General features: G+C 33.7%; 1 protein-coding gene across 2 annotated transcripts; it reads right to left on the reverse strand.

The window, feature by feature from the left end:
* Positions 1–11,451: 11,451 nt before the first annotated feature.
* LOC8263729 (kinesin-like protein KIN-12E) lies at positions 11,452–22,072 on the reverse strand. Of its 2 annotated transcripts, none has more exons than XM_048378558.1 (22): positions 21,625–22,072; positions 21,269–21,424; positions 21,093–21,176; positions 20,826–20,945; positions 20,142–20,255; positions 19,808–19,900; positions 19,226–19,315; positions 19,026–19,096; positions 18,866–18,940; positions 18,587–18,674; positions 17,799–17,857; positions 17,082–17,145; positions 16,761–16,826; positions 16,425–16,583; positions 16,225–16,329; positions 15,739–15,974; positions 15,230–15,299; positions 15,080–15,130; positions 14,928–14,978; positions 13,942–14,001; positions 13,777–13,856; positions 11,452–13,636 (listed from the first exon to the last, which is right to left on the reverse strand). In XM_048378558.1, the coding sequence occupies exons 1-22, from the start codon at positions 21,895–21,897 to the stop codon at positions 11,611–11,613; spliced, it is 4,191 nt and encodes a 1,396-aa protein (XP_048234515.1). In that variant the 5' UTR covers positions 21,898–22,072; the 3' UTR covers positions 11,452–11,610. The 2 variants fall into 2 exon arrangements, with proteins under 2 accessions (XP_048234515.1, XP_015580625.1); XM_015725139.2 differs by having other exon boundaries at positions 15,074–15,130; positions 21,625–22,070.
* Between the last annotated feature and the right edge of the window lie 4,055 nt (positions 22,073–26,127).

Here is a 26,127-nt window from a genome sequence, read left to right on the forward strand (position 1 = left end):
GTCTTTGCCAATCAGTCACTGCCTCCACTTTCTTGGGGTGCACTTCAATGCCCTCTTTAGACACCACGTGTCCTAGAAAGACTGCACTCTCCAACCAAAACCCGCACTTGGAGAACTTAGCATACAACTAATGCTCCCTTAAGGTCTGAAGTACCATTCTCAAATGCCACGCATGCTTCCTTTCACTTATGGAGTACACCAAGATATCATCAGTAATTATAGTGATAAAGCGATCTAGGAACAGCTTGAACACTTGATTCATCATATCCATAAATGCGGCAGGAGCACTAGCGAGTCCAAATGACATTACCAAAAACTCATAATGCCCATAATGCATCCAGAACACCGTCCTAAGAATGTCCTCCTCATGAATTTTCAACTGGTGATATCCCGATCATAAATCAATCTTGGAAAAGCATGCGGCACCCTAAAGCTGATCGAATACATCATCAATACGAGGAAGCGGATCCTTATTGCGAATCGCCGCCTTATCCAACTACTAGTAATCAATACAGATGCGTAAGGTACCATCCTTCTTCTTTACAAATAGTACTGGAGCACCCCATGAAGATATACTAGGTCTGATAAACCCTTATCTAGAAGGTCCTACAAACGCTCCTTTAGCTCCTTTAACTATACTAGTGCCATTCTGTAAGGTGGTTGGGAAATGGGAGTTGTACTGAATATAGTATCAATGCATAACTTAATCTTCTGATCGGTGATAATATTAGAAACTCCTTTCGGAAGACAACAGGATACCACAAACAACATGATCATTCTCCATTACACTCTTCCCTAATGGCATGTCCTTTACACTTATAGGATATCCTTGATATCCACATCATATCATTCGTCTGGCTGCAATAGTTGATATAAGGTTAGATGGTGCTAAAATTTGATCACCTTAAAACAGAGCTTCACATCGCATGAAATCTTAAAAGTCACCTTCTGTTCTCTATAAGATAAAGTGGCGCATTCTGAACTACCAATCCATTTCGCATAACAATTAAGCCCGTCATCTAGAGAGCCTTAAGCTAACACAATTTACCTTGAAAGAATTATTTATTTATAATCACTAATAATAATTATTATTATTATCTTGAAAAACACTTTTATAAAATTGTAAAATCTCTAATAATTTTCTTTTTATAAAATTCTACAATATTGTGCACCAGAGTGATGATACCTCTCATCACCAAAGGGTTACAATGCATGATTCTGATGCAATATGCATTAATATAAAATCTATGATATATGATGCATGTCCTAAAAATGAGCTATGATGCTTACGGTGTACTAGACTCGGTATTTACTGTGTAAGTCTAATAGTGAAATGTCATAATGAATTTCTTTATAGGGCTAGCCACAATATTGTATTTTAAAACACTTCTATTTTATTATAAAAATAAGTAGTACTCGCTTAAGCTTCTCTAGGTTCCAAGCACTCAAAAGATACATACCAATCACTATTTTTATTCTTCTTACAACTATAAAACTCAACCTTATATGCCCTTACCTCTACTCCATATCCTAAGTACTAAGTTTGGCTTCACTCATTAAGAACGTACTTGATATAATAACAAGACAATTTATTTTATGATGGCAACTACACTCTGCACCAACCTAAATTGTACTACTCACCTCTAAAATAAAAATCAAAGCATCTAAGACTGGCTTGCACTAATCATTTGCAGAAAGACAATGGGTCTACCTTGCCTTCTAACATCTTGCAAAGAAAGAAAAGTACACCATCACTGAGTAAAGAACACCACGAATCTCTGACCTTGCTTCCGCAACTGCTCTTATCCTCAACATAGTATCAAAGATAAGCTCACAAGTCAATAAAGAAACAACAGACTCTTTAACGGCAAACGGTGAGACTAGACTCAATGAAAACAAACGAGGACGGACTTGATCCTAGCTCAAAATAATGATAATAATAATAATAATAATAATAATAATGACAATGATATGAACTTTAGTGGTTAATAATGATAATCATAATAATAGTTCTAGTAATAATAAAAATGATAAAAATAAAAATGGTGGGGATATATAATGATAATAATAAAATTAATAATCATAATGATAATAAAATAATTAAATGACATAACCAAAAATTAATTGATTACATGACTTTAACTCATAAATATGACGTTCTCCTATCGTTGCTCATGCATTTGGTGCACCTGCCAGATGGGACGTAGGATTTAGGAATCTACAAATATTAATTAATAATTATTTGTATATAAAATAACCCTCCTAACTCTAGATTCTCTAAGAAGTTTCGAGTTATCTCCTATTAAAATTCCGTCTAGTTGGTGTTACTAAATTTTTCGCTTAAATTCGAAATAGGACTAACAGCTATAAGTCTTCAATCTCTATTAAATTCTAGAATCACTAATCTAAATCATAACTCCAATTATCAGTCTAATTTTTTAACTAGTCGTAAACTTCTACGATTTTGTTATAACCGATCGGCTTATCAAGCTGACCCCTTTATTTCTTTTTGCATTTTTGGTGTATTTCAATGTATTCTCGGCCTTTGTATGGTTTTAGGTCTTTTTGGTTTTGTGATCATAGTTGTAGGGGGTTGTAATAGCTAGGGTTTTCTTTTCTGCTTTTTTTCTTTATTATTTTTTTCCTATTTATTATATGTTAACCCAATACATGATTAAGTGACTAATTAATACAAATTGACCACATAGACTTAGGGCTAAAAACTTATCCAATATGAATTTGATAGTCTAATAGGCTAATCTATTTTAATTGGACCTAAACCCTAAAACCTAATTAGATTAGTGGTCTTTGGCATGTTTAGTTAGGGATTGAATTTAGTTAAGATTGAGATCACAATGAATGGGCCCTCTCATAACAAGTAATCCATTAGGCTTAAAGGCTAGAATCCAAAGAGTATTAGGCTAGAATAGGTGGGTCTTATACATAATTGGTTACTAAGCTAGATTAATAACTTAAATATGGGCTGGGCTTGAATAAAATGGGCTAGAGTTATGTGTATTATGTGTTGATTTGGCATGCTTGTGTATAAAATGCTTGCATTTATAGGGAATATTTTGTTAAACAATAAATTTAAAGACTAATATACACAAATAAGTAAGTTGGCTTCTGGATCCATCTCTGGACTCTATGGCATAAGCTTCCTTATGGAATCTGAGAAACACCACTCATTAGTAAAAGTGTTCCAGTGATTACCCGGGTGGCGACTCCCATCTCCGTGCTAGTCTTAATGACTAGTTAGCGTGTTCCCAATTAGGTCGAAAAGCCTTACAATGACGTAGTCGCGCCAGAAACCGCCACGCACACTTACACCTTAAAATTGGACATGGCATAAAAATTACAGTCCATTAACTTAATTAAGATGGTAAATGGCCTTTAACTTAAAATCCATAAAAACTTAATGGGCTCTGCCATGCTTTAATTAGGTTAAATTGGGCCATATTAGATTTAGGATCACAGAATTGAGCCTCTTCATAAAGAGTATTCAATTAGGCTTAAAGGCTAGAAATTAAATCATAGTTTGTAATTGGGCTAGACTAGGTAGGGCCTTGTATATAATTAATTAGTAAGTTAGGCTAATAACTTTAATATATGGGTTGTGATTTAATAAAATGGGCTAGATTTAGGTGGACCTCACATGTTATAGCACTTGATGTGTAGAAATACTTATGTTATATTTATAGGGAATAGCCAGTTAAATAATAAAATTAAAGGCAAATATACACAAATAAGGAAGTTAGCTTCTGGATCCATCTCTAGATTTGTGGCATAAGCATTCTTATAGAATTGAGAAACAACACTCATTAGTAAAAGTGTTTTGATTACCCGGGTGGCGACTCCCATCTTCACGCTAGTCTTTAGCGTGTTTCCGATTAGGTTGAAAAGCCTTGCAGTGTCGTAGTCGCTATGACTTTAGAGGATGAAAGATGAAATTTCTCAAGTTTGATCCAATCATCACCAATCAGGGTTTTGAGAAGTATGTATAGGCTTTTAGCACTTTTTTGAGACATATTGTTTTGAATTTTGAAGATAAAAATCATGTATGGAGAAGTGGGAAGGGTGCATATGCATTTATAGGCATCGAATCAGAGTTAAATCTATACTCTACAACTGCAGAACCGAATCATCTAAGCATACATGCAATAGGCTGTGGCGGAGCTGAATCGGCTTAGCATATAGCCGATCGGCTATGTGACATCATCACATTTTTTTCCAATTTTTTAAAAATCTTTTCAGGCATTTTCTCGGTCCCTAGTTATGTGTAACCCCAAAAATTGCAATATAAAGGAGGAATTAAAAGCAAAGAGGGATTTTAACACCAAAACCATAAAATTTTCATACATCTTGAAAAGATTCGAAGTTCATATAAGGATAAATAGCAAAAAAGTGAAAGTACAAATAACACAAGAAAAATCAAAGGTCGAGGTTCTCTCCCAAATCACCCATCCTATCGTCTGAATCGGTGTCCATCCCTTGAGTCCGTAATGTAGACAGCTCAAGCGTCAGATTATTAATCCTGCATTACTGAGCATCAATTTGATGCTACCGATTGTCTACTTGCCCTTGTAAGCTTTCATGGTCTCTCTGAGGAAAACCCAAAAAGGAGATTAGTCTATATGTTTTATACATGCATACATACTGCATTTCATAAAATATTTTTATTCTTACCCGCCAGTCCTCGCCAAAGATAAAGAATTGCCTCCTCGTAACGCTGATCAATCGGTGGACATGCTCAAATTGGTCTCTCTAAACCTATATGATTACTATTATATATCACTAATTTTTCAGAAAGAAAAGACGTGAAAATGCAAAGGAGAATGTTATTCACGTGTGTACAAGTACTCAGAGTAAACTTTAGTGGGAGGCAATGCTCCATGGCAAGTCGGTGCTCTATCACACCATGAGGACTCTAGTATGAGACCATCGGGTCTAGGAGGAATGGGATGCTCTCAAGAATCACGTCCGATGTGGCTATGGGAGGTGCCTCGGAGGCAGTACCGATAGAGGAACCCAAGATATAGGAGGGCCTAGAGCACCGAGCGAATTGCCTATCGGTCAGCTCAAGAGTAGCGGAGGTACGGCAGATAAACTGCAAACAAAACATTTGGATAAAAAAGTGGAATAAATAAAAATAAAAGATCCAAGAAAGTAACTCAAATGAAGTACTTACGCCATAGTGTTATCGTTGATTGGCACAGTCCACAGCAATTGAGGGATGAAGGAAGTATAGTCTATCCTCCAAGACCAAATAGTAAGATCCTCGGGCTCATCATATCCTGTTAAACACGTCGCTAGCTCCTCCACAGTGAGATCTGATGTCTAGAACATAGAGAGAAGTGGAGGCGAGGGGATTTAACATTTGTTAGGGCCTCGCTCCCACCCATAAATTCTCTTGCCCAAATACCACACCTGATAGGCAAGTCCAGCTAACAGAATCTTCCTATGCTTAGAGGTTAGCAGCAGAGAGCATGTAAGTATCCTAGTGACGATGCTCCCCCAGCCAATCGCTTCGGATTTGTAAACCGAAAAGGTGAGTAACTTTATACATAAATTACAAATAAGACTAATAATTCTTATTTACCTTATCCCAATTAGAGAGTTGGTCCACATGTGGTGCACGTGAATCTGAGCCCACTCTAATGGGACACTCCTACTCGAGCCCTAGTAACTCAAGTAAGGGAATGCCTGTGATGTACATATGGGCTATGAGCCCACCAGAAGGCCGATCTCCAAGGCCCAGACCTACAAAACAAATCACCCATCCTAGAAAGTTCTCGAACCCGCTAAGAGGACAAAACCATGAGGCCAGTGGGGGCCAAAGCAGACAATATCTCATGTGATCTAGTTTTGAGTCATTACATATATGTTATCAACCATTTTCTACCCCATTTCAATGTGCAATTCGATTCATTCATGTACTCCCGTACCATAGAGTGCTGCCATCCTAGAAGCCTGCCAGAAGCTGCTTCTTATCCAGGCATCTTATCCTTGCCCCGACATCCACTTTCCGCCCTCATCAGACCGCTTCTCTAGGCCAGGTTGTCACAGAAATCAATAGTCGTAATGCAAATAAAAAGGGAATGGGCATAAATGAAAAAGATAGAGTGGAACTTACATGTACGACATGTCAGAAGTTGCATATCCTCTTACTCCCATGGATAGTGATATCCATCCAGTGGTACAGATAAGTGCAAGCAGCTGACCCCTAATTGTAAGAGGAGACCTAGTCTAGATCCCACAGAAGGGCCAGATAATGAAAGTCTATTGAATTCTCTGAGTTACTGAACAAGGTAGTCCTAAAAAGGTATACTAGGAAGGCTCGGGCCATCTGATCTACCTCTCGAGCATTCTGAGCCACGAAGTCTCTGTAATGCAGAGGAATGCTTTGGTAAGCAATGCAGCGAGTGTTCTTGCACACCGGGAAGAATCCAAGTAAGTCTGTGATATAGTGCTTCTAGACATTGGAAGGCTGATCGTGAATTGCATCATCAAAAGGGATAAGGATACCCGAGAAGTTTATCCCTGTGATAGCAGCAAAAGAAAGAGGAGACAATGTCAACTCACCGACTGGAGTGTGGAAGGTGTTGGTGGTGTCCATCCACCTCTCAAGCAATATATATATGGAAGTATGATTCGTCCTCCTAGTAACGGATGGAAGTGTAGCCATAAACCGACGAAAGTCGGTATCACCGATCCTAGCCTGAACATAGCTTTGGAGCTCATCAAATCAATCACTGGCCCCATAAAAGTTTTTGACAAACCAGATCAATACAACATCACTCTAGAAAAGCGCAAGCACATGTTTTAAATATAATTCACACGTAAAAGACTCTAAATAGGTAACTATGGCATTTATTTATTGATGTTTTATGTTAAAATACCTTAAAACCCATTTTCCACCATGTGTTCGGATTGTGCAGAATCGAATCGGCTCTATGGTTTAGGGCATGTAATTGTTTTCAACATTTTTCATAATTTTCATACATTTTGAGAAAATAATGAGTGTATATATTATGTAAATAATATGAGACAAATTTTAAAGCCAAAAAAATACCTCTCTAACAGCTAAAAAGCCTAGTGAGTATTCAATTTTTCCAAGAGAGGGATTTCCTCTCCCTTTACAAGTCCTAAGTCATTCTAGCGAAAAATCGATGGTGATAACTCCCAATGGGTGTAACCAGGGTATGTCCGGAGAATCGAGAACACGAGACTGCCATTTTGATACTAGTTTCATGGAATTTGGTTAAGAATTGGTTGAGAAATTGAAGGAAAAACAAGAGGATTTTAGAGAAATTAAAGGAGAAAATGAGATAAGATGATATATGAATAGGAATGAGGATATATATAGACCTTAAAGAGGGCAAAAATGTAACTTAGGCTCCTAGCTATTTGAAATTGCATTTTAGTCCCTAAATGGACCAAGTACCAATACGAGTACCCAGAAAACACATAGAAGGCTAGTTTGCATCCCAAGGCAGAAATTGTAAGAAAAACTACAAGTTTGGTCCCTAACCCATCAAAAGTGCATTTTAGCCTCCGAACAGGCCGAATACCAACATAGCTTCCAAAGGATGTCAATTGAGTCAAATCATATTCCGAGATGGGAATTTCTAACCAAAAGCACCCAAAAGTGGAAAATTACCAAATTAACACGAAGTGGCAAATTACCTCATGAAGTGGAAAACTGCCAAAGAGTAGTCTATATGAAAGTAAACGGGCGTGGTACCCATATTAAAGGGCGTGGGTCCCATATCAATAGGCATGGTCTCCAAATCAATGGGCGTGGGTCCCATATCGACGGGCGTGGTTCTTATATCAATAGGCGTAGTTCTCGAATTGACGAGCGTAGTTCCTAAATTCAAGTAGGCGAAGTCCTTAAAACTCAAGCGGGCGTGGTCCCCATATCAAATTAAAATCCTTTTCGAGCTTATGGGGCGTGGCTTCTACAGCTCATCAAGATATCTTTTTTGTCGTATCCTTGATGTTATGATTTGTCTCAATTTATTTAAATAGCATGCATGCTTATAAATTTTAATAAACCTAGGATAGCTGTTAGCGCTCGTTTTCCGAATCTAAATATCGAAGGAATTACGAAAAACCCAATGATGAAACTTACTACCTTTCTCGAGTCTCGGATTTTGAGAAGGAGTGAATCCAAGAGAATGATGGGAATAGTTGGATTCAAAATTACTTTTCTAGAATTAATTTGGACCTAATTGATAGAAAAAATAAAGTTTTAGAGGTAAAACGACAATCTTCATAAGTTCAAGGACCAAATTATCAATAATTTCATAACTTTTGCTCCCTAGAGCTAATCGGCTCTGTGTACAGCCAAATCGGCTCTACACAGAGCCAATCGGCTTAGCATAGAGCCGACTAGCTCTACACAAGATTGATTGAATATTTTTCGAATTTAATGCTGTTTTATGCGTATTTTTGGCCTAAAATGCCAAAAATTGGTAAAAGCAAGTTTCTAACCTAATTTTTCCCTTCTGCACAACTAAAAAATCAGTTTTTGGCTCGCAAATAAAAAAAATAGCAGAAAACCAGTCTCAAACCTCTAGAGCCGATCAAATGTGTATAATATTAGGCAGATTTTCAAGATAGCTAATCTCAAGCCTCTAGAGCCGATCATATGTGTATAATATTAGGCAGATTTCAAGATTTTTGACGGATTCTTACTAATTTCATGTACTGTAACTTAGTTTTAGTGTTTTACTTTACAAATTTTTTTGTTGTAAGCAGGTTGTAATAGCTAGATTTACTTTTTGTCCTTTTATTTTCACTTTTATTTATAATGGATGCTAAATATATGTTTTATGATTGCCTAATTAAAACTGGTTAGTTAGACTTAAGCCTTAAAATTGGATTTGGCATAAAAAATGTAGTTCACTAGGTAATAAGATGCCATACTGGACTTTAACTTAAAATCCATTTAGAATTAATGAGTATTACCATGCTTTAGTTAGGTTAAATTGGGCCATATTTATAACGCATCTGCCCAATCTGGACTTAACTATATGATCTTCTATCTTCACTTTTTCAGACCGTGGAGTCTAGCAACTCGAAGCTCTAACTGCTACTGCTGCAATCTTGAACTGACTCTTAAACATCCTGCATAACACTAGTGGGGAAAAATAGGGGGTGAGTAAAACTCAGTGAGAGGATAAACAAATAACAAAAGGGAACAAACAAGGATTGAAATAAACACGTATATTATTATACCATTCTTGAATACTTTTCTACTGAAGAAAATACTATTATCATTCTGAATATAAATATTTGATAAAAAACACTCGAGCTGGATAAATGAGATTTTATAAATCTATTTAAATAAAGAATCAGTTCAATATGCATATGAATATGCAATTTCTTTTACTAATTTGAATTCAACTATCTGCATAAACTCTATCAAATTTGAAAATATTGATACTAATTTAAATTCTGAGATTATACCAAGGGTAAATGGAAATAATATAATAAATAATTCAGTGGAAACTAATATATACTCATGGATGTACCCTACTGATCTCTAGCAATTTTGACCACTCAGATGTCTCACCTATATAGACCCCAAAGTGTAAATAACTAGTCATATGCGCATAGACAATAAGCCCCCAAAAGGCACCATCTAGCATATGTCCCAAAGACTATGTGTATACTAAGCGTTGTTCCAAAAATATTATAACTTGATAACACCCGTCTAAGGTGATTTCATAGGTCACATAAATGAGTATATACTCATTTATCCAGCTAAGTAAAATCATAATTGCATATAAAGTAAAATAAAAAATACCATTATATGTTCCTAATTTTTATAGAAAATGATAGAGTTGAGAAATATATTTAAACTAAGTAACTTTTCATAGAAATATTTCAACAATTTATAGAAATATAATTATAAATAATATATTACTGAAAAGTACGATATTATAAGTTTATCTACTAACATGGTATGCAGGGCCTAACCGACTGTACCTTCACTTAATTTTCAGCTAATTCTCTTCGGACAGCTATTCAAATGCACAACTCTATAATTCATGTATAAACATAGAGTTAATCTTAAATCTATTTCTAATATTCCTCAACCAACATCTATTATTCTATATCCAAAATCTAATTCTAGTCGTAATCTTATTTTAGCATAATCTTATTAATTATTTATCTATTTCAATTAATTAATTCTATCGAAAATTCGACAGCACTTTCCCTATAAAACATACTAATTCTCCCCCGTAAAATGAGTCCACAACTTGCAAGAATATTAACACAACACATCCCACCACAATTTTCATTTGGGACCTTAAAAATAAAAAAAAATTAAAAAAAAAAGTGAGAATATAAGTTTTTAAAGTAGAATTTCAGTTATATCGAAAAATTATGAATTATAATTATTATCTTCAGTTAGATCTTAAACCAAAAGAAAATATAACACCTATACTAGAATTAGGCTAATAGAATAGTATATTAACGAGTTTAATTATTAATATTCACGTGCATCGTACGTGTATGAAAAATTATTCATCTATTTATTTAATTTCATAATGATAAATAATAAAATGAAATATTTAGATTTAAAAGAAATCCATAATTAAAATTTATTTATTAAATAGTGCTATGAGCAATGCATATCATCTAAAATAATAAATTATTAACTCATCATTAAGATTTAATAATAATTTCAAAGTAATTGACATGATTTAAACATAAAAGCTTTATAGAACTTTTATAATAATTTGGATAATATATTTATATTTTAAAATTTTAAAAAGATAAATTATCAAGCTTCATTAAATTATACTCATCCTAAACAATGATATTGATTTAAAATATATTTTAGATATCTTAACCTAAATATAATATTAGAATAAAAAGATTAATTTTATAAATTTTAAAGTAATAAAAGAAAATAATAGTTCATACTAAAAAGTGTTAGCCAAATATAATTATTGTAAATTGGATAATTATTTAATTATATTAATATGCTCTTAAAACATACGTGATTTTTTATTTTCTTTAATAATATATTAAATTTTTATTAATAGTTATATAAATAATTAGTAAAATTTTATAAGTCATAAATAGTTTTATATAAAGATAAATTTACTGTAGAAAAAAGATTTTGTCATTATTTTAACATTATAAATATTTATAATGATAAATTTAAATATATATATTATGCATTTGAGACTTAGCTCAAATTGCAAGAGATTTTGAATTCAAGCCTTTTATGTCTTCACTATATAAAATTTCACCTTTATAGCAAACGTAAAGAAATGGTTTTTTTTTCGGTATAATTCACGGCCCGTGGAATTTTCTTTAAATAAAAAATTATATATATTATTTTATACTTAAATTATAATGAATCAAATAATTAGTACTCCTGTGTGGAATTAAAAAAACTAGTTGATTTAAAGGGATGATATAACTGTATCTTGAAATTGAGCATCCATTGAAACTTAGCCTTCCACACTTCATCATGTTTTATTATAACAAAGGGCGTGATATAATCATAAGATAGAACAAACATTTAAGAATGGCAAAACTCTACATGATAAATCTATCTTTACAAATGTTGTAAAGAAACAACATTTATACATTCTGAACTAATAATAATGTCTTCGCCTCTAGAATAGAAGCCTGAGCATTTTGCAGTTCTGCTTCCAATTTTTGGGATAAGAAGCTTGAATCCGAGGTTGTCTCTTCTAGCAGTTTAGTCATCTTCTCAGCTGCTGCTGTCTTAACTGCTCTTAGCTCTTCTAGCCTTCTCAGCTCCGGCAGTAATTCTTCTTCCATTGTTTTGATCTCTTCCTCTTTCAGATCTTTGTCAAACACATTCTGCTGATATTCGAGAATCATGTCCTGAATTTCACAGATTCCATTCTCTCCCATCTCCAGGAGAGTTTCTTTTTCCTGAACGACACCCTGAAGTGCAAGTTCCAACTCCGCTAGAGCTCTTGACCCTTTCTGAATGTCGGTTTTAACAGCTTGTATTTCATTATCTATCTTCCCAGACTTCCTACTCAGATCGTCAATCTCACGTGTTATAATGCCAAGCTTCTCTCGGGACAGCTTTATCTCAGCTTGCAGCTTGATCTTCTCTTCCTCAGACTTCAGCAAATCAGTAGCTTTACCGCCTATATGCCAATTCTTCTGTGAGATGTCTAGTTTCTCAACGTTATCTATGGCAAACAGGATCTTTTCGTTCTCCTTTCTGCGGTTTTCTTCCTCCAGTTTGGATTTCAGAATTGTATGGTTGTTTCTTAACTCTGCTTCAGTTTGTCGATCCCGCCCCAAGGCAGCCTCAATTTCCCGTTTGGAGGCTAAAAGATGGGCTAATTCGTGTTTCTTTTCGTCCAGGTAAGTTGATGAAGCGTTCACCCTTGCCCTTGCTCTAGCTTCTCGCTGTTCAAAATAATTAACTGATTGACAAAAGCTTGAAAGAGAAAATTTAAGTGCTGACAACTTCTTATCTGTGAGAGTTTTTCTTTCATGTATTTCTGAAGAAAGTTGCTGCAAGGATCTTAAATCTTGCTGCTTGACCTGAAACCCCTCTTCTGCTGCTTCAATTTTTCTCCAAAGCTTATCAAACTCCAGAAAAGCTTTCTCAAGTAAACCTAGAAGAGCAAGCGTTTTGACAGAATCAGAAACTTTATCCTCTGCAGTTTCGAGCTTCATCTGGACCAACTTTAGATCTTCTGAAACTGTGACTGTAGTAAGATTTGATGGATCTGTTTCCATATCATAAAAGGTTCCAACACCAATCTGATCTTCTTCTGGTTGATGATCCCCTTGATATAGGCTAGGTCCATTCAGCCGAGCATCAGAGCTAGCGAAAAGAACTGCTTCAGTATGCAGAACTGCTTCACCAGATTTAGCAGATGCCAGAACACTATTCTCCAGTTTATTTGCTTCAAGATCGCTAGGCAGCGAACATGACACGTTATATTCCCCTCCATCAACTTCAACAAGCTTTTCTGGGCAATCAAGTTCCCTAGATTTCACTCTGTTCTGGCTACTGGAGAAAAGCATTCTTTTGAATTCATCCCTTTCATGCATAGCTTTTTCATACAGACCCATCAATTTGTCATTTTCTTCATGCATTTCCATAAGTTGATGCTCTAGGTTCTTGACAACTGTTTCCATGTCACTCTCCTTTACTTTGGCAAATTCAATAGGACCTCCATTGCTATCAACTTCAATATCTTTTTGTTTATCAATCTCCATGTCATTTTCTTCAGTAGATTCGGCTTTATTCAATGTTTTATAGTTGCTTTCAGAAGCTGCTCGTTCATACATCTCAATGAGACTATTCTTTTCCTCAATTAAGGCTTTGAGCTTTGTCTGTAGTTCAGTGTTTGCCTCAATGAAAGCTTCTAGCTTTTTTTGTAGATCATCATTCTCCTTAGACAGTATAATTGCTTTCTCATGAGCTTCTGCTTCTCTTTGACTTGCAGCAGCTATGGCATCAACCATCGTTTTCAGCTCCATTTGGCCATCAATATTGATAACCGGTGCATCAGTTGCCAAAATTGGAAGCTCAGTTCGTGATGTTTCTTCTTTTATGTCTCTAAGAGATCTCTCTTCTTCAAGTTTAGCTAGCAGATCATTTGCATGCCTACAAAATCAATCATGTCAGTAGTCTCATCTTACTGTTAGATTACCACATTCTAAGCAGATGTTACTAACCAAATCTCTTCAGTTAAGATAAATGCTAAAGATAAATTTCTAACATCTAAAGTTGTCAAAAGAAATTACCTTTGCAATTTTTCCTTCTCTTCAAAGCAGAACCCCAACTGCTTGTGGAGTGTGTCGATTTCCGCCTGGTTTTGAATGGCCTACAACATAATACAATTCCAGTTACATCATTTAAGCAAAATTTAAGATGACCAAGACAGGTGATTGCAAAAAGTACTTATTTACCTGCATGCGAAGGAATTCATTTTCCTCATTAATGGAAGAGCGCCAAGGTGTTCCAGCTTCCTGAATTTAAAAAGACTATTTGAGTTACACTTGTTACAAAATTAAATTCACACTCGAGTCCTATTTTAGGTGGACCTATGTGCTAAAATAGTAGGAGAAACATGTAGTGCAAAACTCGTCAAATCCTTGCCTAAGTGCAATTGTTTAGACTTCAGAAGAAGTCATATCCAAACTCAAAGCACAAGTATGGTCCACATTCTGTAACTCTCGTCCATATAGGATAATAATAAATTTTATAGAATGTGCTCACTTGTATAAAAGGAATTGGCATGTGCTGACGCGGAATCTACTCTATTTTGGATTATATTCTCCAACCGAACACAACATCATCTCCAAAATTTTGAAGGGTTCTACCTAGATAAGCTGTTAATCAGCAACAGCGTTTACCACATATTTAAAACCATTAAGGCTTTTAAGCAAATCCACATTTCAAGGAAGCTACTGCCTAATGCAACAAACATAATATTTTATGGTCTGTGGTAAAAAGCTCTGAAGTAATTTTAAGAGTAGAAAAGGACAGTAAGGAAAATAATTCAAACCATGAAGAGTGCCAATAGATGTTGTCTTTTTTATATCGTTAATCTTCCAGGAATAACCCCCCATCATTGGCATAGCATAAGTACGAGCCCATAATGGAGAGAATGATCTCTTCATCACTATTATGCTCCCTTTCGCCATTCGAATAGTCAATGACGTATTTGCATGTTTTATGTACGGAAAATTAGCAACTTTCTATTTATTTCTTTATCCATGGGAATGTGGGCATGTAGACTCTCTAAACATATTTACTTTTTTGGTTGAATTGTATTTTTTAGGTCTGAGAACCTAGGTTCTACATCAACACGTCAGAGTGCAACTAAACATGCAGAACTATTAGAAATGCAAGATAAATTGGTAGACAACAGAACCGGTGAAACATAATTAACCTGATTAGAAATTACTGGATCAGCATGAACTTCAGCATCTAAATTAGTTTTCTGCAGCCACAAAGAAATCAAATAGTCAAGGTAAAGAAGAAAAATGATAGTTAAAATACTTAACTTTCGAAGTTCAAATGAAGCTTGCAAGGAACCTGAACTGTGAAGGGATCTGATTCGTGCATAAGTTTCCAATCAAGAGCTTCTAGCAACTACATGAATGATTAGAAGAATGATGCACAATCCGAAAGCTTATACTTTGACAACAAAGTCCAAATGCAGACATATTGTTAAATTTTTAAGTTTCGAACCTTGTTCTGTAACACCATGATCTGTTCATTCATCATCTCTCGTTCGCCTTCTTCATAAAATGATTTTAATCTGTGGATGGATTATGGACAAGAAAGTTAATTGATCTTCAGACAAAAGAAATTAGCTGAGAAATACTTTTCACAAGGAATCTGTAAGCAAGCATATGTTACGATCACATGAAACAGACCACCCCACCACTAGGACAGTATTATATCTCTTCTAATGCTAAAAAGATACCATTTTTTCCATCTTTTAGCTGGAATTATAAGCAAAGCTATCACATACTAACAAGGATTTCCTCAATCCGTGAAAATTAGCCTCTTGACTTTTACAAGATTATGCCTCCATCTCCAATCTCATCAATCTTTTATGTATATCTAGCTGATACTTTAAGAAAGGACAAGAAATGCACAACACTATATTATGATACCAACAAAAGAGGAATAAAGGTTGTGAGCCAGAGAAACAAATGCTGAAGTAGAAGAGAGTCAGAGGGTTTAAAACATGCCTTCTAATTTCTTCTTTTAGCCGCAAATTTTCCATTGCAAATCTTGTGACTTCTTGGTTCCTATCTACCCGGGTTCGTAAAACTTCAAGTTCCTTCAGATGTTCCTCCCTTTCTTTCAATAAGTGTGTCTCAGCTGAAATCTTTCCACAAGCAACTACCTCTAGTCGTTTAATGCCTGCTTCTCGGAATCGCAACCTCATTTTTAGGCCTTGTATCTCATCCGCTCTTTGCTTGGCCTAGTTCCAAAAGTATAAACTTAGTATCAATTTGGTTAAATCACATCTGAAATAATTCACAAAACTGGAAGTTGATAATAAAACATAAGCAATGCAAGGTTCAACCATCCAACTGACTATTTAAAAGTTGAAACTGATCTCTTTTGCAGTATTGTCCAGATGTAAGAAAATGCAACATTCAGTCAAATAAGCTAGAGAGTTTGCAGTAATAAAACCCAAATTTAAAAAGGAGAAAATGTTTTGCACATACCAGTTGTATAGCTGTCTGATTTTCAGCAGCCAATGCCTTCAACGCAATATCCTTGTCCTTTTCCCTCTTGAAAGCCCCAACAAGAGCAATATCATAGTCTTTCTTCTGATGCAACAAAATGAAAAGATAGTTCACTGTTAATAACAGGTTACACCTCCGATCCAGATGCTGTTCCAAGCTTAAGAATGACAAGCAGATACCTGAGACATCCTTTTTCCAGACACAAGTGGGCTAAATGATCCATGAAGCCCCTCCCAATTAAAGGATCCAGGTGATCCTGGAAAGCTTATAACCGAACTATCATTATCCAGATTTTCAGCTCCACCATTGGCTAAACTGCGTAAACGGGACACTTCTTTCTGAAAATAATGTAAACTCCCATTATGATTACAAGTGATCAAAGTGCATGAACGTACATAGACTACTATTTCTAAAAAGAAAAGGTTCTGCTACACTAAAACCAAAGGATAGATAATCGTTTGCTGATGCTACACTACTTCAAACGAGAATATCTTTAATTCTGGCCACATTGATACCTTAAGCTGTTGAATTTGCATTCGCATGGCAATAACATCTCCTGATGCATCTTCATTAACAATTGCCTAAAGAACAGAATAGCAATAAGTTTTTATAAGCAATGACTGAAAAGAGTTAAATAAGAAAAGGCATGAGCTACCAATAATATCATGTACCCCACATCAACCAGTTTCACAGTCTATGGGATTTATTGACATTTAGATGAGTTTATAATGAAATTTCAACCTTCCGCTACCTTTCCCATGGAAGTATGTCATTCAGTCCTATGTTAAAATTACCACAACTGCATAAGTTGGAATAACCAAGAATAGTTAACGTACATTGTTCTTAATGAATTTTGCACGTTGTGCAAACTTCAATGTGCTTAATGTCTCCAGTGAACAGCTGCAAGGGTACCAAGACACAATGATTATCAAGTGAATCATATATAAAAACATAATCTTCCCAGAAGTCAAAGGGGAAAACTCTGAAATCAGGTATACAGTGACCTTCAAATTTAATGACTAATAAAAGGAGAAACAAACTTATTAGGTACTGTTTGACTAAAGAATCTGAATTTTATTTCAAATTTTACTAAAGAAATATTTTACGTTTTAGAACTAGGGATATTTTTTACTAAGATTTTACGATAGTAATTTGAAATTACACCTCTTCAGTTGGTATATTTTATATTCACACTCAAAACAAGTTGTCATCCATGTTTCAGATCCATAAGTGAAAAGACAGGCTTACAAAATATAGGCTCTGTTCTTTTGCATAAAATTAAACAGAGAAAACTGTTCCCTTTCTATAACTTTTAGACTTTGAGACATGGAAAAACCATATTATCCTAATTTCATACTAATGCACAGTTACAAATTTGTAAGGCTTAAAATCAAGAGAGAAACAGGTGTTTGCTTGTGTATTCATATCATATCAAAATGCAACTCAGTTTCCACAATGCCTCTTCTTAAGGAAGAATCAAAAATCACAAAATTAAGTAGGTAACTAACAAAGCATCTAGAAGGAAATATTGTATAAAGCAGATGATAACTAACCAAATAGATGGGCTAATATTTGCAATTATTGTGGTTTTTGAATTCCCACCTAGTGAATCCTGTGAAGAAAAGAACAAAATTTGATTGGCAAACTTGTATGCATGTATCAAGCTATTTGAGAAAAAAAAAAAACTCAATTTTCCCAATTATAGTCCATCAGACTACTGCTTCAGACACTTTAATAAACTAAATTTTATGAACTTGTCTAGCCGATTATGTATAGTCTACCTAGAGAAGGGTTCTTCAAACTTCTTAATATAAGCTTTTCTGAATTAATTTGCGACTGTTACAATTTGAACTGTCAAATTTGTGCTGGCACTGATTAAAAATAGTATTGATTGCTTCGATATATGAAATCTAAATTACAATTGGAGAAAACTAGGACAATGGCACTACATAAATAACATATAAAATAAGTAAGAACTAAGTTCCGTCCAACTAGAACTATTTCCTGGTACCAAGCTTTTTTACCACTGCTAGAAGGGAGAACTCAACTATACTTGAAAGTTAAGACACTTAAATGTGTATTTTTGCTCAAGAGAACTCCCTAGAACTAAAAGTTAATCATAAATAGATCTTCGACTTGTGCCCACAAAAGTTTATGTAAAAAAGAGCTTATTTCAAGAAACATCCACTTGCATTGCACAAGGACATATATACAAGAAGCATAACTTTCACTAGCATATGGTACAAATTACGAAATATTTATAATTCAAAAACCAGTATGCTTTATTTTACAAAATCCGAATACAATCCTTTTAACTATTCTGATAATACAAAGTGCTTACCTGAAGCAAAAATGTAAGCTTAGAATCTCGGTAAGGAACATGCTGTGACTTTCCATTGGATATGCTTACAAGGTTCATAATCACAAGTCTGCAAACATCAAAAAACCAACTCAATGTTGAAAGACTAGCTAAGAATGAAATAAAGTAAACTCAATGTTGAAAGACTAGCTAAGAATGAAATAAAATAAACTTAATACTTCTGAAAATCGAAAAGAACAACTTCTTGAAATATTTTATTAATGAAATAAATTGAAAATGAAAAGTAGCAAAAACACGCACCCCAATGTTGAAAGTGACTTGTTGATATTGGTAGCTTCCTTCAGACGTTCACCTTCAGCACCAGAACTCTTCTGCCTGCACAAATTAATTGTAAAAGTGATTAATATTTTATTACTTGTCTCTCTTTCTATTGTCCCCTATTTGTACCACATGACAGTACCTTTCAGATCCTGCTAAATCAACAAGATTAAGCCGAGCAAAACGATGGTGGGTTACACCTTGAGATTCCCACTGCCACAAAGAGAGTCAGAATGCCTCATTATGTTAGCCAAAGCACCAAGGTATTCAACTTCAATTAGAAATTCAAATAAAAAACCTGTCAGATATATTCAATTTGAAATCTGACATAGATCTACTAACCTTACTTTCAATGATGCATGTAAATACACTGTGAGAACGACTACTTGCACGATTCATGTTAGTGGCGGCTACTTTTCTATTCGCAGAACCCTGAAGAGAAGAAATAGAAGGAAAAAGAAAAGAGAATTTCGAGTTAATTATAGATCTCAAATCTGTATTGGAGATAGAAATTTCAATGCAGATTTATCCCCTTCAAAGAATCATCTAGAGAAATCATTCTTTTCTTCTTGATGGAACTCTTAAAGTATAAATAACCGTTCTAATCCCAATTACTCCGAAATAACTTATTCACTTGTGAAACAAGCAGCGAAAGCAATAAGCGAACTCGACATTGCACTAAACTTTTTAGACAAAACTTCAAAATGAAATTTTGTTTTCCAGAGAAAGATGATGTATTCAACTGATCAACATGCAGCTACACAACATCATAGCAGTCATTTAAAAGGAAAATGGAAAAAGGAAAAATGAAGAAAGAGAATCAAGATTCACAACCTATAAAGTTATAAAATGACTCAAGTAGGTTATACAAGAAGACTAGTCCAGTACATTAGAGCACATATCCATGTGAGGTAACTTCCATACCTGAATAAGTTGTTGAATCACATCCCGAGCACTTGTAACTTCTATCTCCTTCAGATTTTCCACATAAACCCCTTTCTTCACATCTTCTCTTATCTGTATACACCCACCAAATATTATCGTACAACTATAAAACAGCAATGGGTCTTATGTGATCTATAGCAAACAAGAGCACAAAGAGAATATAAACTTTAAAAGGAAAAAAAAAAAAAAAAGAAGAGGAACTCACATATAAGTACACAGAAATAAGAGAAAAAAAATGGATTGCAGGCTTCATATTGGTTTTCTTATCTAAGTTATAACTGCAGAACTAAAAGCTTCACAAAGAGATCCATACCTGTAAATTGTTAGTTGATGGGTCCAAAAGATCAAGAATCTGTTCATTGTATATTTCCAAAAATGAGCATTTACAAGTATATTTTATCTTTTCATCTTTACGAGCTTCTTTTTCCTGCATACAAATGAACGATGGGTCATAGCAATTAAATTATGCACAAGAAAGTAAGGAGGATACATTAAACAAAAATACATGATACATGAAATGCTAACCCTTAAAACTCAACTCAAGTAATCCTTAATCCCTAGAGTAACCCTAAAGAGTAAAACAAAATGATAGAAACAAAAATGCCCTTGGTATTTTAAATTCCTAAATCACTAAAGTGGACGTCATGATAATAGCTCAAAAAGATGATTTTCATGTTTTAAACAAGATGGACTACCACCTTGAAATTGAAATGAAGCTTGGTGACTCTAAGTGGAAGGCTAATTCTTCAGTTCATCAAATAACCGACTATTATGAAATCAAAACCTCAATGTTGAAATTTTTAGGAGGTAATTGGCACATGAGACAAACATGTCATTTTACATTTTGGAAATGAAATACCTTCTATCAATAAAGAAAAAGAAAACAGAGGAAAACAAATAACACATCCATTGAGTATAAACATATACCATTATATGCTACAACTAAAATAGAGGCCCTCACATTTCAACAGCATTTTGAAAATGCAAAGGCACAAACCTTCTGGATTCTTGAGAACAAATATTCAAATACCCTAGGTGTCATCCCACAGTTAACACTGTGCCTTCGAGTGCCTCCCTCGATGTCCCCAAGCATTGTATGAGTCTTCCCACTTCCAGTCTGCATATGTAATAAAATATAAGAATTATTACCAATAATTCCATATCCAAAATGTAGAGGAGGCATCAGCCAATATAATTACGAAGCATATTCAACAACACTCGCATACAAGAATTTCAAAAATTAAAACAGTAGTTGAAAGCTTACTTGGCCATATGCAAACATACAACTATTATAACCTCCAACACAATTATCCACCATTGGCATTCCAGCCACTTTAAACAGTTTCTCCTGTATAATACACAAAATTAATTCAGACAAATTAAGGTATCAACAATTATATACCAATTAATTGAAAAGATTAAAAAGAAAAGAAAATGTACCTGACTAACAGCCTCATCTGCTACGAGATCAAAGGTAAAACGTGACTCAGGATGCCCAGTCCAAGTAATTGTTTGACAGCTCTCTTGCTTCACGCACTTGCTATAACCTTGTAGCGATATTTCTGAACTACTAAGTGGCCGTATTCTTATAATAACCTTACCAAATAAATAATTAAGCACGATTATGATTCTTCTGAAACAATTATCTATTTGTAACTTTAACTACCAAACTAACATATGTATTTCGACAAGAAAAAAAAAAAAAAACAACAACACTTTATCTTCAATTATGCAATAATTATTCAATATAACCACAAAATTTGAAATTAAAAAAAAAAATTAACCAAGCTATTTACCTGCACATTATGATCCTTCCAGAACGACGGGTCCTCAGAGAACTCGAAGCTCTGAGTCTGCGGCGGAGCCACCAACCCAGTGGTTCCTTCAGCACTGTCGTCCTCCAAGTCAGGGATACTCCGAACTGCTGACGTGGAAACTAGAGAAACGCTATAATTTAGTAGATCTGGCGTGCTTGGCACCGCCGCTGGCACGGACTCCGAGGAAGAAGAACGGTTGTGAAAACCGAAACGGCTCTTGAGGGCGCTTGCTGCCTCCGATATGAACGGCATTTTTATCAATTAATTTTCTTTTTGCAACGACTGATTTTGGAGATTAGCCAAAGAAATGTGAAGATTTAAGACACACACAGACAGCGAGAGAGAGAGAGAGAGAGAGAGAGAGAGAGACGAGAGACGAGAGATTTTGAAATGGAAATATTTTTGAGGGAAAAGAGAGACAGAGAGGCGATAAAATCTGACGATTGACTGGGATAATCGGATGGTGGAAAGAAGTTTTAATGGACGGTTACGATTGCATCAAATTCAAATTTGGAGACCGTTTGTGCTTTCTATTTTAAAATTCTTTTCTCCGTTGGAGCCACTTTAGTGTCAGGTTATTCTATATATCTTTCAGATAAATTTACTATTTGACCATTTAACATTTAACGCGGCGTTTTGTACCTTTTTTTAAGGGGAAACCAATTTTGAAAAGCTTTTATTATACAGGTCTTGAATTTTATTTTAATATATAAGTTTTTTCTGAGTTGTTTTTATTATATTAAATTTTTTTATTATTTTTAAAGAACTAATTACCGACCCATACTTTCAAAGTCAATATAATCAAATGAGTAAATCGATAAATAAAATTATAATTTAGTTCTTAAACTTTTACTAAATATAAAACTCATTCAAAATAAAAATTTTATCACGTTGGAGTGAAATAATTAATTTTACTAGGAATAATAGTTAGTCTTACAAAAAATTAATTTTATTATTTAACAGAAGTAATTTATTATCATTTTTTACTTATTATAATTTTTAGCACAATTTAATTCTAAAAATTTAAATATTTTAAAAATATTTATATTTAAAACAACATCATCAAAATTATTATATAATTAATTTTAATTATTAAAATAGAATATTATTTATATTTAAAAATATTTATTTTTATTATTATTTTAATAAACAATAGAATTTAACTATGCTAAAAATAGAAAATTTTACTCTTAATTTGATAAAAAATACGCTAGCTTAAGTCATTTCATGATCTTGGAAATCTTTGATTTTAATCTTAACAATCAAAATTGAGTAATACAAATTTTATATTTTTAGTGTCTATTATATAGTATTAAAGTGGCTTAAGCATTGGACAAATGGTCTTAAAGAAAATCATATAGCATTGTTGAAGTTGCAAAAGTACTTGGACACTTTTAAAAGCACGGGGATATTTTTCTTAAAGTCACCTAGAGATCTCCCAGCTAGACATTGACATATAGTAGTTAAAGAGTCTTCTCCCTGTGAAGCATGATGGTGCTTCTAAAGCGCAATGGCACTTTTAACTCAAGTGAAAGGCTAAGTTTGGCAGAGGATAGCACGACCTCATATGTGAGGATGCTTCTAAACGTGAAGTAGTGAAGCGCGAGTACGATTGTGAGGCGCCGGGGCAGTTTTCGCACTTAATACCGATCGTTATGGCGTTAGCCGATAAAGCAGCGCCACGTGTCAAGAGTCGTTTGAATTCTAACGACTATATTCAGAAATTTCATGGGTGCCTTCAAAGCGCGAGGGCGCTTCTATAGCGAAAAGTTATTTTTTGCCAATCGCATTTACTTTACATTTAATAAAGTGTGAGCTATTTGTAACGTCTTTAAGAGGTTGGTATGTATATGAATACCTCTCTTAAAGACTTAGACAAAAGGTTTTTTCAATTTTCTAAGTGCCCAAACTCTTGCAAAGTGATTTATCATCTTTCTATATTTTAATTATCTTGTAAAGGGTTGATTTGTTACTTAAACACTGGGAGAAATGGTTTGAGAGGTAGCCTAAGAAGAAAAACTCTTGTAAGGTTTGGTGTGAACCTAAACATTAAGTTTTAGGGTGATTTTGGAAAAACTCCTAAGAAAAATTTGAGTGTGAGCTTGGCAACACTTGGGTTTGAACTTGCACTTGTAAAAAGATTGGTGATAAGTTTGAGTATGAGCTTAAAAATATTTTGGTTTGATCTTGCACCTGCAAAAGGATTATTAATAGTGAAATACCCAATTATAGGTTGAGGAGTGGATATAGAGTTGGTTAATACATGAACCACTATAAATTTTTATATTGATTTTTCTTTCTCTTCTATATAATTTTTGATTGAATTTTTACCCAATTGTAGGTTGGGGAGTAATTGTAGGTTGGAGAGTGGATATAGGATTGGTTAATACCTGAATCACTATAAATCTTTGTGTTGATTTTTCTTTTTCCTTTATCTAATATTTTGATTGAATTTTAAATTTCTCATTAACCTTCCATACACCAACTCAACTCCCCTTCTTGGTGCATCAAGGGACAACAAAATAATTTTAGACGAGTTAATATTTGATAAGAAGTTTAAATATTAAACTGTAATTTTATTTATTAATTTGATAATTTGACTGCAATGATTTTAAGCGAAAGGGGTAATAGTTAGTGTAGGCATCTATTTTTTGAATCTAGATATCGAGGGAATTACGAAAAATCCGATGATGAAAATCATTGTTCCTCTTGAGTCTTATGGAGTTGAGAAAAGTCAAGATCCAAGTTAGGGTTACAAGTAATTAAGCCAAAATATTATTTTTCGAAATCAAATTAGACTAAATTAACTAGAATAGTTAGTTTTTGGTCAAATAGGTCAAATAGCCAAGTATAAGAACTAAATTATAAAATTCTAGAAGTATACAACCATTAGACTCGGCTAGCTCTATACAGTGCCGATTGCCCCAAAATTTAATTTTTCATGTCACTTTTTGGTGTTTTTCGATTTTAAACATCAATATTTATCAAAACTAACTTTCTAGAAGAATTTTACTGAGAATATCTAGCTTTGATATTGTTTTTTAATTAAATAGATATTTATTGATAATTATCTCAATTATTTAAAAAGTTTGTATTATCGATTAAAAAGTTTTGGTAAATCCCTTTAATTATTCACAATTCTTAGAATTATCGATAATTAAAGGGATGATTATCCTGACCTCTAGGGTTTCTTCCACTTTCTTTACAAATAGAAAAAAAATTTGTGGGCGGCGGTTTCGAGTGCGCATCCAATCTTTAGCAACTACGGCTCTGCAAGGCTTTTCAACCTAATTGGAAACACACTAACTAGTTACAAAACTAGCGCAGAGATGAGAGTCGTCACCCGTGTAACCGTGACACTTTTACTATGAGTGACGTTTCTCGATTCCATAAGGAAGCTTACGTCATATATCTAGAAACGGATTTGGAAGCCAACTTCCTTAATTGTGTATATTTGCCTTTAATTTTATTATTTAATGGGTTATTTTCTATAAATGCAACATAAATTTGTCTAAACATCAAGCATTACAGTATATGATATCCACCTATATCTAGCCTATTTTTATTAAAGCACAACCCATACTCAAATTTATTAACCTAACTTGCTAATTAATTACATACAAAGCCCACCTAGTCTAGCCCAATTACCAATTATGTTTTAATTTTCAATCTTTAAACCTAATATGCTACTTTTAATGAAAATGTCCAATTCAATGATCTTAAATCTAATATTGTAACAACCATACTTAAGGAACAACAACAATAATTATTATAATTATAATAATAATGATAATGATAATAATGATGATGATGATGATAATAATAGTGATTTTGATGTTGACAATGATGATCTCAACCTAGAAGTTTTAAAAATTTGATGCATGTGATTAGCGTAAAGAAATTTAATTTTTTAATTAGATGACTTATAAAAGATTATTAATGAAACCTTATTTTTAAAAGGATTTTAAAGTTAGAAAAAAATATAAAATAAAAAAATTTATCAAATCATATTTAATACGTTTAATTAAACAAAATTTGCTAAGAAAATTATATAAAGTGTGATTTACTTCTTGCCAATATCACCCTTTTGTATTATCTTAGTATGTATAAGTATAATTAAATTTTCCTAATTGGAGGCTATAAAAAATAATTATTTGGAAAAAAGGTAAATTTTAATTAGTAAGATGGTATTGGATTTAATTAAAAGTAGTAAACAAATTGATTAATTAAGTTAATTAAATGTTAGGATTAATTTGATAATTATTCATAAGATAGGAGCTAAAAGTAATAATTTATTTAATATGAGGTTTAAGTGAGAAAATAGACTTGATGGCATTTTTGTAAATGAATGTGGCGGTATGGGCATCAGGGTAATTCTTAAATTAAAAGTGAGGTCAAAATAGTAATCTTGTATTTTTTCAATTTGTAATTTAGCCCAAAATTAAAGGATTAGGGATCAGATTGAAAAGATAATATCAAGTT

Source organism: Ricinus communis, chromosome 8 (genome assembly GCF_019578655.1).
Source record: "Ricinus communis isolate WT05 ecotype wild-type chromosome 8, ASM1957865v1, whole genome shotgun sequence".
Classification (NCBI taxonomy): domain Eukaryota; kingdom Viridiplantae; phylum Streptophyta; class Magnoliopsida; order Malpighiales; family Euphorbiaceae; genus Ricinus; species Ricinus communis.